Raw genomic sequence first — 17,413 nt, 5'->3', positions numbered from 1 at the left:
AGGGGGCTGTCTTTTCTACTTCTTGAGACAACGTGTAGACACGCACTGATGTGTCAGGGGCGGGGCCCTGGAGTGCGTCCAAGCGTTCTGATTGGTTGAAATATGTGGATGATTGACAGACCTGAAGGGCTTTTTTGAACCAATTGCAAATATGCCAGGGGTCTATTGAAATAACCCCATTGGACTAGAGACCCTCGAATGATCGGCTTAGTATTGTATAGTGAACGAGCGGGTGAATGACTGATTGAGCTATAGGGCGTTATGGAACGAGAGATAGGCCTACCTTTCGTAGCCGACTGATGATTTGATTGGATAAATGACGAGACTGGTGATCAGAATGAAGTTCATGTATTTTTATGAATAAGAGAAGGAGCTAGAAGTAAAGGACGCGAGGATTGGACATCTGGGAATATTGGTGAGTGCGTCTATTCTATTCATTCTGTATTCGAATCATCATTGTATAATTGCGTTCTATTTTTGATAGTAATGTAGCCTAGGTATTTATTTTAGGGCTGACACACCAATGGACTACTCGATTTTATAACTTGATAGTCTACATGTCTATCATTATATACAGACATTAAAATTAAACACGCAAAGGTTTGTACTGTGTCATATAAAACTCGGCAAACATGCGGAACGGAAGAAGAGTCCATGCCCAAACAATGGCGCATCTCTGTTTTCTTTATTATTTATTGATGAGAATATTTCAATGCTCTTTGTCTCTATTCTAATATAGTGTTACAAATAAACATCGTGGTAAATTGCATCGATGCTCAACATATTAGAAGAGAAACTCCACACAGAATGCTCAGATATTAGTCATTCGATATGACATCTCCCTTCCCCTCTGGCAGAAGAATCGCAGGTTAGCGTTTTTTGTTGTTGTCATGAATCAGGTTCTGGAGGCAGCTCTGCAGGATGGTCACTAGCTGGCACAGCACAAAGTCATCAAATATAAGCCTAACCTTAACCACATTGAGAATCCTAACCTTAAATTAAGACCAAAAAAAAGTGCATTTTTGTTTTCATGAATTTTTACAATATAGCCAATTTTCACTTACTTTGCAGCTGGCCCATCTAGCAGAAATCTCCCAGTTGTTGCCTCCAGGACAAGACTCATCCCAATAAACATCAACCTGCAGAAGAATCACACCATTTCATCACGTGGGTGTGAATTGGCTCAGACAGCATCATCTGATTCTGATTCCATTCCCTGACTTCCTCTCTGTACATTGCATTTGACTGGTCCTCAGTGTGTTTCAGTTGGACAGACTCGACAGAGCGCAGCCGACACAGCGACGGTGTGAGTGGAACAGAGAGAACCGAGGATGGGGGGCGGAGGTCAGCAGACTGAGTCAAGCGAGCCGGCCAAGGGTGACAGGGGTGGAGGGGGAGGAGGGCGAGGTGGCAGTGCAGTCTACACCTGGGAAGAGGTCCAGAGGCACTCCCAAAGAGGCGACCAGTGGTTGGTCATCGACAGGAAGGTCTATAATATTTCCCAGTGGGCGAAGAGACACCCGGGGGGCATCCGGGTCATCAGTCACTTTGCCGGAGAAGATGCCACGGTCAGTAGCCTAACTATGGAAGTTGTTGGTAAAATGTTCTCAAGCTATTCCAATATGACTGTTGATCTTCATCCAGGACTATGCACATGTTTGTGATGTTGTAAATTTAGACACGTTTAGTAGCCTATCATTGTATGACATGTCCAGGGCCTGATTAAGAAATCATAGCTCTGACTGACAAACTGAGATCAATCTAAATTGAATTCAAACAAACAATAGCCCAGGCCAATGAAGCGACACACAGATTGTACAATATTAGGAGAATATATATATATATATATATATATATATATATATATATATATATATAGTTGAAGTCGGAAGTTTACATACACCTTAGCCAAATACATTTAAACTCAGTTTTTCACAATTCCTGATTCCCTGTTTTAGGTCAGTTAGGATCACCACTTTATTTTAAGAATGTGAAATGTCAGAATAATAATAGAGAATGATTTAGTTCAGCTTTTATTTCTTTCATCACATTCCCAGTGGGTCAGAAGTTTACATACACTCAATTAGTATTTGGTAGCATTACCTTTAAATTATTTAACTTGGGTCAAACGTTTCAGGTAGCCTTCTACAAGCTTCCCACAATAAATTGGGTGAATTTTGGCCCATTCCTCCTGGCAGAGCTGGTGTAACTGAGTCAGGTTTGTAGGCCTCCTTGCTCTCACAGGCTTTTTCAGTTCTGCCCAGAAATTTTCTATAGGATTGAGGTCAGGGCTTTCTGATGGCCACTCCAATACCTTGACTTTGTTTTCCTTAAGCCACTTTGCCACAACTTTGGAAGTATGCTTGGGGTCATTGTCCATTTGGAAGACCCATTCACAACCAATCTTTAACTTCCTGACTGATGTCTTGAGATGTTGCTTCAATATATCCACATAATTTTCCTCCCTCATGATGCCATCTATTTTGTGAAGTGCACCAGTTCCTCCTGCAACAAAGCACCCCCACAACATGATGATGCCACCCCTGTGCTTCACGGTTGGGATGGTGTTCTTCGGCATGCAAGCCTCCCCCTTTTTCCTCCAACATAACGATGGTCATTATGGCCAAACCGTTCAATTTTAGTTTCATCAGACCAGAGGACATTTCTCCAAAAAGTACGATCTTTGTCCCCATGTGCAGTTGCAAACCGTAGTCTGGCTTTTTTATGGCGGTTTTGGAGCAGTGGCTTCTTCCTTGCTGAGCGGCCTTTCAGGTTTGTACAGATGAACGTGGTACCTTCAGGTGTTTGGAAATTGCTCCCAAGGATGAACCAGACATATGGAGGTGTACATTTTGTTTTTCTGAGGTCTTGGCTGATTTATTTTGATTTTCCCATGATGTCAAGCAAAGAGGCACTGAGTTTGAAGGTAGGCCTTGAAATACATCCACAGGTACACCTCCAATTGACGTCAATTAGTCTAACAGAAGCTTCTAAAGCCATGACATCATTTTATGGAATTTTCCAAGCTGTTTAAAGGCACAGTCAACTTCTGACCCACTGGAATTGTGATACAGTGAAATAATCTGTCTGTAAACAATTGTTGGAAAAATCTTTGCACAACATAGATGTCCTAACCGACCTGCCAAAACTATAGTTTGTTAACAAGACATTTTTGGAGTGGTTGAAAAACTAGTTTTAATGACTCCAACTTAAGTGTATGTAAACTTCTGACCTCAACTGTGTGTGTTGTGTATATACAGTGGGGAGAACAAGTATTTGATACACTGCCGATTTTGTCGATTTTCCTACTTACAAAGCATGTAGAGGTCTGTAATTTTTTATCATAGGTACACTTCAACTGTGAGAGACGGAATCTAAAACAAAAATCCCGAAAATCACATTGTATGATTTTTAAGTAATTAATTCGCATTTTATTGCATGACATAAGTATTTGATACATCAGAAAAGCAGAACTTAATATTTGGTACAGAATCCTTTGTTTGCAATTACAGAGATCATACGTTTCCTGTAGTTCTTGACCAGGTTTGCACACACTGCAGCAGGGATTTTGGCCCACTCCTCCATACAGACCTTCTCCAGATCCTTCAGGTTTCGGGGCTGTCGCTGGGCAATACGGACTTTCAGCTCCCTCCAAAGATTTTCTATTGGGTTTAGGTCTGGAGACTGGCTAGGCCACTCCAGGACCTTGAGATACTTCTTACGGAGCCACTCCTTAGTTGCCCTGGCTGTGTGTTTCGGGTCGTTGTCATGCTGGAAGACCCAGCCACGACCCATCATCAATGCTCTTACTGAGGGAAGGAGGTTGTTGGCTAAGATCTCGCAATACATGGCCCCATCCATCCTCCCCTCAATACGGTGCAGTCGTCCTGTCCCCTTTGCAGAAAAGCATCCCCAAAGAATGATGTTTCCACCTCCATGCTTCACGGTTGGGATGGTGTTCTTGGGGTTGTACTCATCCTTCTTCTTCCTCCAAACACGGCGAGTGGAGTTTAGACCAAAAAGCTCTATTTTTGAATCATCAGACCACATGACCTTCTCCCATTCCTCCTCTGGATCATCCAGATGGTCATTGGCAAACTTCAGACGGGCCTGGACATGCGCCTGCTTGAGCAGGGGGACCTTGTGTGCGCTGCAGGATTTTAATCCATGACGGCATAGTGTGTTACTAATGGTTTTCTTTGAGACTGTGGTCCCAGCTCTCTTCAGGTCATTGACCAGGTCCTGCCGTGTAGTTCTGGGCTGATCCCTCACCTTCCTCATGATCATTGATGCCCCACGAGGTGAGATCTTGCATGGAGCCCCAGACCGAGGGTGATTGACCATCATCTTGAACTTCTTCTATTTTCTTCTATTTTCTAATAATTGCGCCAACAGTTGTTGCCTTCTCACCAAGCTGCTTGCCTATTGTCCTGTAGCCCATCCCAGCCTTGTGCAGGTCTACAATTTTATCCCTGATGTCCTTACACAGCTCTCTGGTCTTGGCCATTGTGGAGAGGTTGGAGTCTGTTTGATTGAGTGTGTGGACAGGTGTCTTTTATACAGGTAACGAGTTCAAATAGGTGCAGTTAATACAGGTAATGAGTGGAGAACAGGAGGGCTTCTTAAAGAAAAACTAACAGGTCTGTGAGAGCCGGAATTCTTACTGGTTGGTAGGTGATCAAATACTTATGTCATGCAATAAAATGCAAATGAATTACTTAAAAATCATACAATGTGATTTTCTGGATTTTTGTTTTAGATTCCGTCTCTCACAGTTGAAGTGTACCTATGATAAAAATTACAGACCTCTACATGCTTTGTAAGTAGGAAAACCTGCAAAATCGGCAGTGTATCAAATACTTGTTCTCCCCACTGTATATACTGTGTATATATATATATATATATATATAATCTCATAAGCTATAGTAGGCAACCAAGTAAAATGTCCAGTGGCACACTGACTCACCTAATGATGAAGATGAAGCCATAGGTTACTCATGGTGATGGCCAATGCACTCGTTGTGAGCTATGAAAAACAGTGTTGATGTTAGCAACAAACAAACAAAACATTTATATTGGTTCTTCAGACTGTCTAGTCTTCTGTTTCCAGTGAGAGCCATTTGCTTCCCAAACTGTACATTTTTTTTCCTGCGATTGTATTTTGAAATGGGCCAAAACGCAAACTGACAGCTGCAACCAACCATGGAAATATAATCCATAGATGGTAGTTTCCGGTCAAGTCAGGACTGGCATCCATTGCTAGTGTATCCATGAGTTTAACAGTCAAATTGGCAGGGTAAGAGGTCCCAAGACCACTTCTATGGATTATATGTCTATGGCCACGACACAACGAGCTGTATATTTGGTGCACATGCTGCACAAACTGCGGCCAAACCAGACTGTAGGCATACCGGTAACTGCCAAAATAAAGGAAACACTTGCGTTAACGAGGGATGATAAGTCTATGTTATGGTGTGGGGTGCATTTTCCTGGCATGGTTTAGGTCCACTTGAAGCTGTTCTGGCGGCTCGTGGTGTTCCAACGCCCTATTAAGACACTTTATGTTGGTATTTCCTTTATTTTGGCAGTTACCTTTATGTGCTTGTGATAAAACTTAATCCACAGTTATTTTTAATAAACTGTTTATCCCCTGTGGCTCTCTGGTATATTTTGAAATTTCAGAGATTTGATTGGATAAAAATAAAAAAAAGTATTATATATTTTTTTCGCCTCTTGGACTCCCTATGGGCTTGGGCCCCTGACAATTGACCAGCCACATTTGTTATGCTGTTTTATTTGTATTTTTTTATTAATCAGTTACCCAATCAAGGCAGGGCCTCACAAGTTACTCACGTGGGCCCTCTACCTTCTCTCCTTCCACCATCTGACGATTAGCAGAGTAGCAGCAGGCTGTCTACACTCAAATCCTCCTGTGGTTGGCGGTTGCAGTAAAGAAAATACTACATATATATTATATATACCGTGGGGGACCCAAGAGGAAGCAAAAAAATAAATAAGGAAATAAATATTATATACTATATATTATATATAATAGTCTAATATGTAATACAGTCACAATGTACGATCCACTAACAACAAGTCTAATATGTAATACAGTCACAATGTACGATCTACTAACAACAAGTCTAATATGTAATACAGTCACAATGTACGCTCTACTAACAGGGGTTTACCGGGGCTGAAGCCCCTGTGCCCAGGCCCACCGTGGGGGACCCAAGAGGAAGCAAAAAAATAAATAAGGAAATAAATATTATATACTATATATTATATATACAAGTCTAACATGTAATACAGTTACCTCTTAACTAATCTCACAGTAATTGTTTTAAATATTTGTTTTATTAACTGAGAGACATAAGAAGGACATTTGTATGTATTTATATTAAGCAACATAGATTAATCTATATCTCTGATTTGTAGGACGCATTTGTCGCATTCCATCCCAATCCTAATTTTGTCAGGAAGTTTCTGAAGCCGTTGCTGATTGGAGAGCTGGCAACGACAGAGCCCAGCCAGGACCATGGGAAAAATGTGAGGAGGCCCGTCTTTCTCTCTCTATAACATACATACATCGTTGTAGGCTACATAATGAAACATAGAATGTGAAGCCTACAGCATCTCTCCCTCTACATAACATACATCGTTGTAGGCTACATAATGAAACATAGAATGTGAAGTCTACAGCATCTCTCCCTCTGACACCACGGCCACTCTAACATACTGTAGGTTTAGGTAGGGACCTGGGGACCAGTGTGAGGCCTATCTTTCTCTGATAGGGAATTCCATGCTTCTCAGACAGAATGCTGTACAGAATGATACTTTCTATAATGTGTCAGAGTGTGGTAAGAGCAGGTGTGATGTGGATGGAGATATTTCAAGACAAGGTTTACCTCCTAGAAAAGTAGTGTGTCATCTTCAGGTATCTACTATAACTAGATCACATTATACCAGCCTGTCTATGTGTCCAGATGCCCCTATAACTAGATCACATTATACCAGTCTGTCTATGTGTCCACATGCCCCTATAACTAGATCACATTATACCAGCCTGTCTATGTGTCCAGATGCCCCTATAACTAGATCACATTATACCAGCCTGTCTATGTGTCCAGATGCCCCTATAACTAGATCACATTATACCAGTCTGTCTATGTGTCCACATGCCCCTATAACTAGATCACATTATACCAGCCTGTCTATGTGCCCAGATGCCCCGCTGCCCACTCTGTTTATCTATTCAGGAGTCTTACATCTTTCTGTTACTCTTATTTCCTTACCCATCATCTCTTCTTCTTCTTCTTCGGGTTTCTCTTCTCAATTTACACTGTCCTCATCTCCCTCCTGTCCTCCTCCTCCACTCCCTCAATTCTCATCTTTCTTTCATCAGCATCCATCCTCTTGGTTCATCTACTTGGCTCTATCACAGTTTGTCTCCTCGCCTCCTGAAATCAAGGACAGATGAATTGAGATAGACTTCATACGTCATTATTGATCACCTCTAACCCATACAGGCAGTACTGGTGCAGGATTTCCAGGCCTTGCGTGACCGTGTGGAGAGGGAGGGTTTGCTCATTGCCCGCCCCCTGTTCTTCAGCCTCTACCTGGGCCACATCCTGCTACTAGAGGCCCTGGCTTTGGGCCTGCTCTGGGTCTGGGGGACCAGCTGGAGCGTCACACTGCTCTGTTCCCTCATGCTGGCTACGTCTCAGGTACCATTACAGTATTATTAGGGAGTACAAGAAGATATTTGACAGGCATAGGGATCTACGGTTAGGGTTAGGTTTAGGATTAAGGTTAGAATTAGAGGATTAGGTTCTGGTTAGGATTACGTTTAGGGGTGGTGAGGTTAGATTATGGTGAGGGTTTAGGTTAGCCATAGGGTTACCGAACCACCTTTTAGACACCGTTCAAAATCTGCCTTTCTTTTTCCCTCTCAGTCCCAGGCTGGCTGGCTGCAGCATGACTTCGGCCACCTGTCAGTCTGCAAGAAATCCAGCTGGAATCACGTACTGCACAAGTTTGTCATTGGACACCTAAAGGTAGGCTACTGGACAATGGTTGGACATTTGACATGACTGTTTATTTAGGCTGATCTTCTGCTACTCGTTGGATAAGTTAACCGGACACAGTTTAAACCCAGTCCTGGACTGAAAACCATTCTCAATGGATAATCTCTGTTGAAAGTACATTTTACTCCAGGACTATGTTAAATCTTTGTTCAGGAAACTGTCCCTTTCACTTTCCTACATTCACAAGAGCAGTGTTACATTTACAAGTTCACTGCTATACATTAGCCTTATTTGGTGTAGTGTCCAACAGGTGTAAGTTACAGTAAGTGTAATTGTGTGTACCATTAATAAGTAACAGTAGCTGTGTGTTTCCAGGGTGCCTCTGCTAACTGGTGGAACCATCGTCACTTCCAGCACCACGCTAAACCCAACGTGTTGAGTAAAGATCCTGATGTTAATATGCTGCATGTCTTCGTCCTGGGAGACAAACAGCCGGTAGAGGTAGTTATCTCTATAATATATATGTGATCCTTGCAGGAACTGAACCAACAACCTTAGTGCTTTATGAACCATCTGACTCCATGTCATATTTTAATAATAATCTAAATATTCATGTGATATTCAAATATCCATGTAATAGTTCATTAATTTAATGTAATATTCATGAAATAACCATGTAATAATATCCATGTAATATTCAAATATCCATGTAATAGGTCATTCATTTAATGTAATATTCATGAAATGACCATGTAATGATATCTATGTAATATTCAAATATCCATGTAATAGTTCATTAATTTAATGTAATATTCATGAAATAACCATGTAATAATATCCATGTAATATTCAAATATCCATGTAATAGTTAATTAATTTAATGTAATATTCATGAAATAACCATGTAATAATACCCATGTAATATTCAAATGTTCATTAATTTAATGTAATATTCATGAAATAACCATGTAATAATACCCATGTAATATTCAAATATCCATGTAATAGTTCATTAATTTAATGTAATATTCATGAAATAACCATGTAATGATATCCATGTAACAGTTTGTCTCAGTAGTGTTAAACCGGTATTGGTGTTTCTGTGTAAGATCCATCTGACTCCTTGTCTCTGTTTACTGCAGTATGGTGTAAAGAAGTTGAAGTACATGCCCTACCATCACCAACACCAATACTTCTTCCTCAGTAAGTTTCTGAACACCTTTTATGGATTTCTGTATATAAATCACATCAACTTCCATTGAACACATACAAGTAAAAGAACAGACAACTGATGTATGTATGTAATACCAATATTTTCCTTCTGTCTCTCAGTTGGACCTCCACTACTCATTCCAGTGTTTTTCACCATCCAGATATTCCAGACCATGTTTTCACAACGGAACTGGGTGGTGAGATGTCATACCAATCCTCTTCCTTCCTATGTGGAACCTAAGGCTTCCATGAGAGAGAGAGACACCTGTGATTATATGACTATGCTAACACCTGGGGGCACTAAATCCTTGTTCGTCGCTCACTAAAGCTAGCGAGAACAAATATTGCAACACCAACAACACACTGACTGTACCATCAGAAATGACTAACTTCCTAATCAACAGTGACAATTGTTGCTTTGCTAGGAACCCCAGATGTGATCATTGTTGCTTTGCTAGGAACCCCAGATGTGATCATTGTTGCTTTGCTAGGAACCCTAGATGTGATCATTGTTGCTTTGCTAGGAACCCCAGATGTGATCATTGTTGCTTTGCTAGGAACCCTAGATGTGATCATTGTTGCTTTGCTAGGAACCCCAGATGTGATCATGTCTGGCCGTAATACCAAATCTTTGTCTACTGTGAAGGATCTGGCGTGGTCGATGACTTTCTACCTTCGCTTCTTCTGCTGTTACTATCCCTTCTTTGGTTTCTTTGGCTCGGTAGCATTGATCAGCTTCGTCAGGTAAAGTATGAACTGAGAGGGAGATCAAAGATTAATTCATTCATTCATTGTATTCAAACTATCTACAGTATTATAAAACAACACAATGCTGTGCTTGATGTCATAATGTAACATAATATTGTGGCTGAATAATTGTATTGTGAATATTGTACTGTATATAGGTTTTTGGAAAGCCACTGGTTTGTATGGGTGACCCAGATGAATCATCTTCCTATGGAGATAGATCACGAGAGACACCAGGACTGGCTCACCATGCAGGTAACATGTCATCATTACTAGACAACTGGGTCCGTATACACAGTGTCTTGGAGTAGGACTGCTGATCTAGGATCAGGTCCCCCCTTGTCCATACATTCCTATTCATTATCATCTTAAAAGGCTAAACTGATCCTAGAACAGCACTCCTACACTGAAACTTAGTGAATACAGGCCCTGGAGTGTTTTCTGGGGTTTTGCCATCTGCATTTGTATTTATTATGGATCTGCATTAGTTCCTGTCAAGGCAGCAGCTAGTCTTCCTGGGGTTTATAATGGATCCCCATTAGTTCCTGCCAAGGAAGCAGCTACCCTTCCTGGGGTTTATTATGGATCCCCATTAGTTCCTGCCAAGGCAGCAGCTACTCTTCCTGGGGTTTATTATGGATCCCCATTAGTTCCTGCCAAGGCAGCAGCTACTCTTCCTGGGGTTTATAATGGATCCCCATTCGTTCCTGCCAAGGCAGCAGCTACTCTTCCTGGGGTTTATTATGGATCCCCATTAGTTCCTGCCAAGGCAGCAGCTACTCTTCCTGGGGTTTATAATGGATCCCCATTAGTTCCTGCCAAGGCAGCAGCTACTCTTCCTGGGGTTTATTATGGATCCCCATTAGTTCCTGCCAAGGCAGCAGCTAGTCTTCCTGGGGTTTATAATGGATCCCCATTTGGTCCCGCCAAGGAAGCAGCTACTCTTCCTGGGGTTTATTATGGATCCCCATTAGTTCCTGCCAAGGCAGCAGCTAGTCTTCCTGGGGTTTATTATGGATCCCCATTAGTTCCTGCCAAGGAAGCAGCTACTCTTCCTGGGGTTTATTATGGATCCCCATTAGTTCCTGCCAAGGCAGCAGCTACTCTTCCTGGGGTTTATTATGGATCCCCATTAGTTCCTGCCAAGGCAGCAGCTACTCTTCCTGGGGTTTATTATGGATCCCCATTAGTTCCTGCCAAGGCAGCAGCTACTCTTCCTGGGGTTTATAATGGATCCCCATCAGTTCCTGCCAAGGCAGCAGCTACTCTTCCTGGGGTTTATAATGGATCCCCATTAGTTCCTGCCAAGGCAGCAGCTACTCTTCCTGGGGTTTATTAGGGATCCCCATTAGTTCCTGCCAAGGCAGCAGCTACTCTTCCTGGGGTTTATTAGGGATCCCCATTAGTTCCTGCCAAGGCAGCAGCTACTCTTCCTGGGGTTTATAATGGATCCCCATTAGTTCCTGCCAAGGCAGCAGCTACTCTTCCTGGGGTTTATTATGGATCCCCATTAGTTCCTGCCAAGGCAGCAGCTACTTCCTGGGGTCCAGCAACATTAATACAGTTATGTACAGTTTAAAATATTACATGACATTACATTTTATAACACTTTACCCAATACATTTAGTGTGTTCCCTCATGCCACATCTATAGTTTTCCAGTAGAGGGTGCTGTAACGTGTTTCTTTCTCTGGTCTTAGTTGAGTGGTACTTGCAATATTGAACAGTCAACCTTCAACGACTGGTTCAGTGGACACCTCAACTTTCAGATTGAACACCAGTAAGTGAAACAAATATCTCACCTTACTGTTGTCTGTCAAACAGTATATACTGTATTTATATGGTAATTTATAAAGTCATTCAGATACTAAAGTAGGTTATAGTTTAGGCAGTATTCAGCTTTATTTGATCTTAAATATAACTTAAGTTGTTTGTACTAATTACTGCACTAATTACTTGTACTAATTAATTATGAATAGTGTTGCGATACAACATTGATACAATCCTACTCAGTTTCTGAGGTTTCTCTGAGAAACTCTGATACCCTTTGCTCTCTCTCTCTCTCTCTCTCTCTCTCTCTCTCTTTTTCTCTCCCTCTCCCCTCCCCCTCTCTCTCTCTCCCCTCCTCTTTCTGATGCTTTCTTTCTCTCCCCCCCCCACTCTCTCTCTGCCTCTCTTTCTCTGTCTCCCAGTCTGTTTCCCACCATGCCCCGTCATAACTACCACCTGGTGGCTCCTCTGGTTCGTACTCTGTGTGAGAAACATGGAATTCCCTATCAGGTCAAGACTTTGCAGAACGCCATCATTGATGTTGTCAGGTAAGTGGTAACATCACATACCACTACTTATCCAGGGGTATGAAATAGTTCCAGACAAATAGCTACTCAGTTTAAAAATAAAATATAAACATGTTTTAATGAATACTTGTATAGTGCTATCCTCTGGGAGTAGATTGTACATCATAAGGTGATACCTGCTGCTCTCAGACTCCTATGTGATTTACCTGGTTTGTTATCCACCTCTGTTCTTCCCCAGGTCACTGAAGAAGTCAGGGGATCTGTGGCTGGATGCATATCTTCATAAATAAATCCCTTCCTGGCTCTGGACGGGATTTAAATCCATCGCAGATTAACTACCTGTGAACAGAGATAGTTTCCCCAGACGTTTGTGTCGGATGCTGTATTTTGTTTTGACGTAATTGTTTTAATAATTTTTTGGACCCCAGGAAGAGTAGCTGCTGCCTTGGCAGGAACTAATGAGGATCCATAAACCCAGGAAGAGTAGCTGCTGCCTTGGCAGGAACTAATGGGGGATCCAAAGCAACAATCCAGGGTTTATATTAGGGCTGTCAGAGTTAATCAGTTAAAACTGAAGTTAACTTTTTTTTACATTTTAGTGCATACATTTTTATTTTTTCGCGATTAATCGCATTGTCTGAAAGCGTTGAATACACTGAAAACATCCAAAAGACATCATGTATACAACTAAAATCTATAATGCCATGTAAAAATAAGTTGAGGTTAAATAAAGTTTGCTTTCTCAGTTTACCTAATTTTGCTAACTGTTACTTTAGAAAAAAGTTTTTGGTATGAAAAATCTTAAATTACAGCTCACTTTGAGCAAATTAGGAATTTGCAATTAATCGCAAATCCTGCTAGTTAACTCGATTGAAAACATTTAATTGTTTGACAGCCTTAGTTCATGTACATCATTGGTAGGGCGTCTTTTTTTGTGGGGATTTTCTTTTATGGCATTTCAAGCATTATCCACTGGGCTTGCTGCAGGCAGAAAATCCTAGGAAATGCTCTTTAATTGACACAAGCTGTCTCCAATCAATCATTCAATGTCTGGTTGTGTGTGAGTGTTTTGGTGGGGGGGGGGATCTCTTAAACCAGGGGAGGCACAGCATAGGAAACGTAATCGCACTAAGCCTATTATTTGGCAGGAAATACTATTTGTAGATCAGTGATTCTACGCCTCACTTCTGCTTAAACTGATCCTCTCTAATAGACTCTATACCTTGATCATCGGAGGTTTATAAAACATTTGGTAATTAGAACAGTTTTAAAGGGGAGAGACTATGAATCCAACAAGAAAAAAAAGAAAAAATTCAAAACCATATTATAGTTTGAAAAATAGAGCGCGCCAATATACCGGTGGGACGCTTTTGGAGATTACAACAATATATTCTGCAAAATCTGCAATTTAGCATTTAGATTATAAACGGTAAGTCAAGATACACAGCCTTCTGAAAGAAAGTAAACACCTTACGCTTTGTCAGACGAATGCTTCTATGCAAGACAGTTTAGCTCGGCAGCAGGTGGTGAAGGATATAGTGAAACAGTCTCAACCTTACCTCAACATTTCACAACGTATTCGTTGTCTGTTCTTAACATATGGGCATGATAGTCTACATTTTCTGATATTAAAAATGCCTATTTTCATTTGCTACATAAATAACACAACTTCGCTAACTCTAATGGCCTCAGTATTTGAAGGGATATGCTTCTCACAGCTTAATGTAAGCGCTCATAAAAGCGCAGGTAGGGTACTAGGGGGTAACTAAAACAATGTCTAATTGCTGACACGCAAAATAAATGTTGGAAAACAAATTGGTACGTGGATGAAGGTCATGCTTAGGTGAATAAACTATAAAGGGAAATAAATGGCTACAGTTGACCCTTTTTTTTGTTATTTCGTGAAATGTATTTAGAAAAGGGCTGTTTTTTTCCCCCGGGGTAGCTGCCCCCCCCCCCCCCCCCCCACCCCAGGGGTGCCAGTTACCCCGGTAGAAGACTATGAGACATAGGGTTTCACACAAATGTGTTCAAATGAATGTAATCAGTTTAATGTAGAAATTATTTAGTAAGTAATACTTGAAAGCTAAGTCTAGTTGTCTTATTTTAATTATTTAAATAAAACATGGGGCGGAAATTGTTGCACATGTCAGTGTTAATATCCACACTATGAGGAAATTTGATGCAAAGTCCCTCTTTCTAACTCACCTGCACATTAATGTTCTTTGTTTTTTCTTTGTTGTTCATTTTCCATACAATCCATTATGTACAATTGTACTAAATATGATTTGAATATTGCAAGATTTTAAATCCCAGCAGCCTTTAAAATGACATTCAGGAGCAAAAGGTTTTCAATAGTTTTTAATTCATTAAGAAAATATATTAATTGGAATATAATATTGGAATGGAAAATAACATTAATATTGGAATTGAATATTTAATAACAATAACTCAACTCATTAATTCAGTGTAACATTGATGTGGCAACTCTCTCTTATGCTCTGCTATTGCACGATTCTAATATGTACATAGGTCACAAATAAAGCTATCCCCAGTCAAATTGGAGCACAACTCATGAGCCCACCCCCTTCACTGCTCACACCTAATCCATGTCCCCACCTATGACTGAAAACAAGAGGAGAGATGCCAATTGAAAAGCTCTCTCTTAAAAATGTTGCTAGCGATCTAGCTATATGATGTAAAATATCTAAAAGGCTATAAAGTAACTAACTGTAAATCTCTGTCACTAGTGGAAACATTTACATCTGCAATTAAGTTACGTTATCTTTTTTTATGTAATTTACATCAGACAATCTGTTAGTAAGTTTGATAGTTAGCACTCCTAGGAGCTTATGCTAACTAGCTAGATGGCAAGTATTTACTGCTAGTGAAATTGCTAGCTAGCAAGTTAGCATAAACTAGCAGTTAGGGCTAGTCATTGTCTAAATGACTGGTAGAAACACATTCATAACCATAAAGGGGTAACTAGCCCCGCATTCTTGCTGATAGGCACCAATGCTATAGCAGCTGGCTCTGGTCTGCTTAGTTCATTGACTGTATAATACTGTGCCTTCAGAAAGTATTCATACCCCTTGACTTATTCCACATTTTGTTCTGTTACAGCCTGAATTCAAAATGTATTAATATTTTTTTTTCTCACCCATCTACAAACAATACCCCATACTGAGAAATTGAAAACATGTTTTTAGAAATGTTTGCTAATTTATAGAAAATGAAATACAGAAATATTTCAGTGTATTCAGACCCTTTGACTTGTTCCACATTTTGTTACTCTACAGCCTTACCTTCCCTTTCCCTTTCTATAATTGATTAAATTCAAATTTTTCCTCATCAATCTACACACAATACCCCATAATGACAAAGCAAAAACATGTTTTTATACATTTTTGCAAATGTATAAAATATTAAACTGAAATATCATATTTAAATACAGTACCAGTCAAAGGTTTGGACACACCTACACATTCAAGGGTTTTTCTGCATTTTAGAATAATAGTGAAGACATCAAAACTATGAAATAGCACATATGGAATCATGTGTTAAGCAAATCAGATTCTTCAAGATTCTTCAAAGTAGCCACCCTTTGCCTTGATGACAGCTTTGCACACTCTTTGAATTCTCTCAACCACCTTCATGAGGTAGTCACCTGGAATGCATTTCAATTAACAGGTGTGCCTTGTTAAGTTTATTTGTGGAATTTCTTTTCTTCTTAATGCGTTTGAGCCAAATAGTTGTGTTGAGCCAATCAGTTGGTAGCCCTATTTGGTAAAATACCAAGTCCATATTATGGCAAGAACAGCTCAAATAAGCAAAGAGAAACGACAGACCATCATTACTTTAAGACATGAAGGTCAGTCAATACAGAACATTTCAAGAACTTTGAAAGTTTCTTCAAGTGCTGTCGCAAAATCATCAAGCGCTACGATGAAACTGGATCTCATGAGGACCGCCACAGGAAAGGAAGACCCAGAGTTAACTCTGCTGCAAAGGATAAGTTCATTGAGGCATGAGACCCAGTATGAGCCAAAGGGTGGCTACTTTGTAAAATCTGAAATTTAAAATATATTTTGAGTTGTTTAACACTTTTTTTGGTTACTACATGATTCCATATGTGTTATTTCATAGTTTGGATGTCTTCACTGTTATTCTACAATGTAGAAAATAGTAAAAATAAAGAAAAACCATTGAAGGATTAGGTGTGTCCAAACCTTTGACTGGTACCATATCAAACCATATCAATTAACCATATCAAACCATATCAATTAACCATATCAAACCATATCAATTAACCATATTAATTAACCATATCAAACCATATCAATTAACCATATCAATTAACCATATCAAACTATATCAATTAACCATATCAAACCATATCAATTAACCATATCAAACCATATCAATTAACCATATCAAACCATATCAAATAACCATATCAATTAACCATATCAAACCATATCAATTAACCATATCAAAAGAAGTTAAAGATTCAAGACCTGAGAATAAAATTTGTTTTATAAAGATATTTATACACAATTGTAATTTTATTGAGTAAATGTTTACAGTAGTTATGCACATGATACAAACAATTGTTTATACATTTTAATGACATGGTTTTAAAAACAACTAGAAATTGTAATTTTTCAAACAAGAAAATAAGTTGAAAAACGCACAGACTAGTGTTAAAATGTAGTCTAGTGTAGCAGTACTGTATTACAGTTGTGGGATAGTAACAGAAAAAGTATCGACTATAGCCCAGCAGTAGTAGTACCTGGTCCCATATCTGTTTGTACTGTCTTGGTAACCTGTGTATTTACATTTATATGGTCAGTGCTAGGTGTGTCTCAGCGGCTGTGATCAAGTGGCCAGAGAAATGTGTGACCATTCTGGGCATGGTGAGGCTGTGTTCGTCCTCCACCAGTCAGGTCAGTGTGGTTGGTATTGGTTGTGGTCAGGTCAGTTTGGTCAGTGTTGGTTATGGTCAGAGGTAAAAGTCAGTGTTGGTTGTGGTCAGTGGAGGCTGGTGGCGGGTTGTGGTCAGTGGTGACCGGTTGTGGTCAGTGGTGGCTGGTGACCGGTTGTGGTCAGTGGAGGCTGGTGGCTGGTT

The 17,413-nt window shown here is 40.2% G+C and overlaps 1 protein-coding gene across 7 annotated transcripts; it reads left to right on the top strand.

Moving 5' to 3' along the window:
- Positions 1-235: 235 nt before the first annotated feature.
- LOC139578078 (acyl-CoA Delta-6 desaturase-like) lies at positions 236-14,427 on the top strand. Of its 7 annotated transcripts, none has more exons than XM_071405258.1 (14): positions 239-415; positions 1,072-1,167; positions 1,267-1,568; positions 6,442-6,552; positions 7,533-7,730; positions 7,959-8,060; positions 8,406-8,531; positions 9,173-9,233; positions 9,363-9,439; positions 9,889-9,986; positions 10,148-10,244; positions 11,689-11,768; positions 12,181-12,306; positions 12,524-14,427. In XM_071405258.1, exons 3-14 carry the CDS (start codon positions 1,332-1,334, stop codon positions 12,573-12,575), a joined length of 1,365 nt encoding a protein of 454 aa, XP_071261359.1. In that variant the 5' UTR covers positions 239-415; positions 1,072-1,167; positions 1,267-1,331; the 3' UTR covers positions 12,576-14,427. The 7 variants fall into 7 exon arrangements, with proteins under 7 accessions (XP_071261363.1, XP_071261359.1, XP_071261356.1 ...); XM_071405255.1 differs by having other exon boundaries at positions 1,257-1,568; XM_071405259.1 differs by having other exon boundaries at positions 1,072-1,173.
- The last annotated feature ends 2,986 nt before the right edge of the window (positions 14,428-17,413 follow it).

This window comes from Salvelinus alpinus, chromosome 6 (assembly GCF_045679555.1).
Source record: "Salvelinus alpinus chromosome 6, SLU_Salpinus.1, whole genome shotgun sequence".
NCBI lineage: Eukaryota > Metazoa > Chordata > Actinopteri > Salmoniformes > Salmonidae > Salvelinus > Salvelinus alpinus.
This window is presented reverse-complemented; position numbering and strand designations above follow the sequence as displayed.

Excerpts from the sequence above, each read along its gene's own strand:
- LOC139578078 (XM_071405261.1), top strand. The coding sequence starts at position 1,332 with ATGGGGGGCGGAGGTCAGCAGACTGAGTCAAGCGAGCCGGCCAAGGGT. Across the intron at positions 6,553-7,532 it reads GCCAGGACCATGGGAAAAAT|GCAGTACTGGTGCAGGATTT; the intron begins GTGAGGAGGCCC and ends TAACCCATACAG. Across the intron at positions 11,769-12,180 it reads AACTTTCAGATTGAACACCA|TCTGTTTCCCACCATGCCCC; the intron begins GTAAGTGAAACA and ends TCTGTCTCCCAG.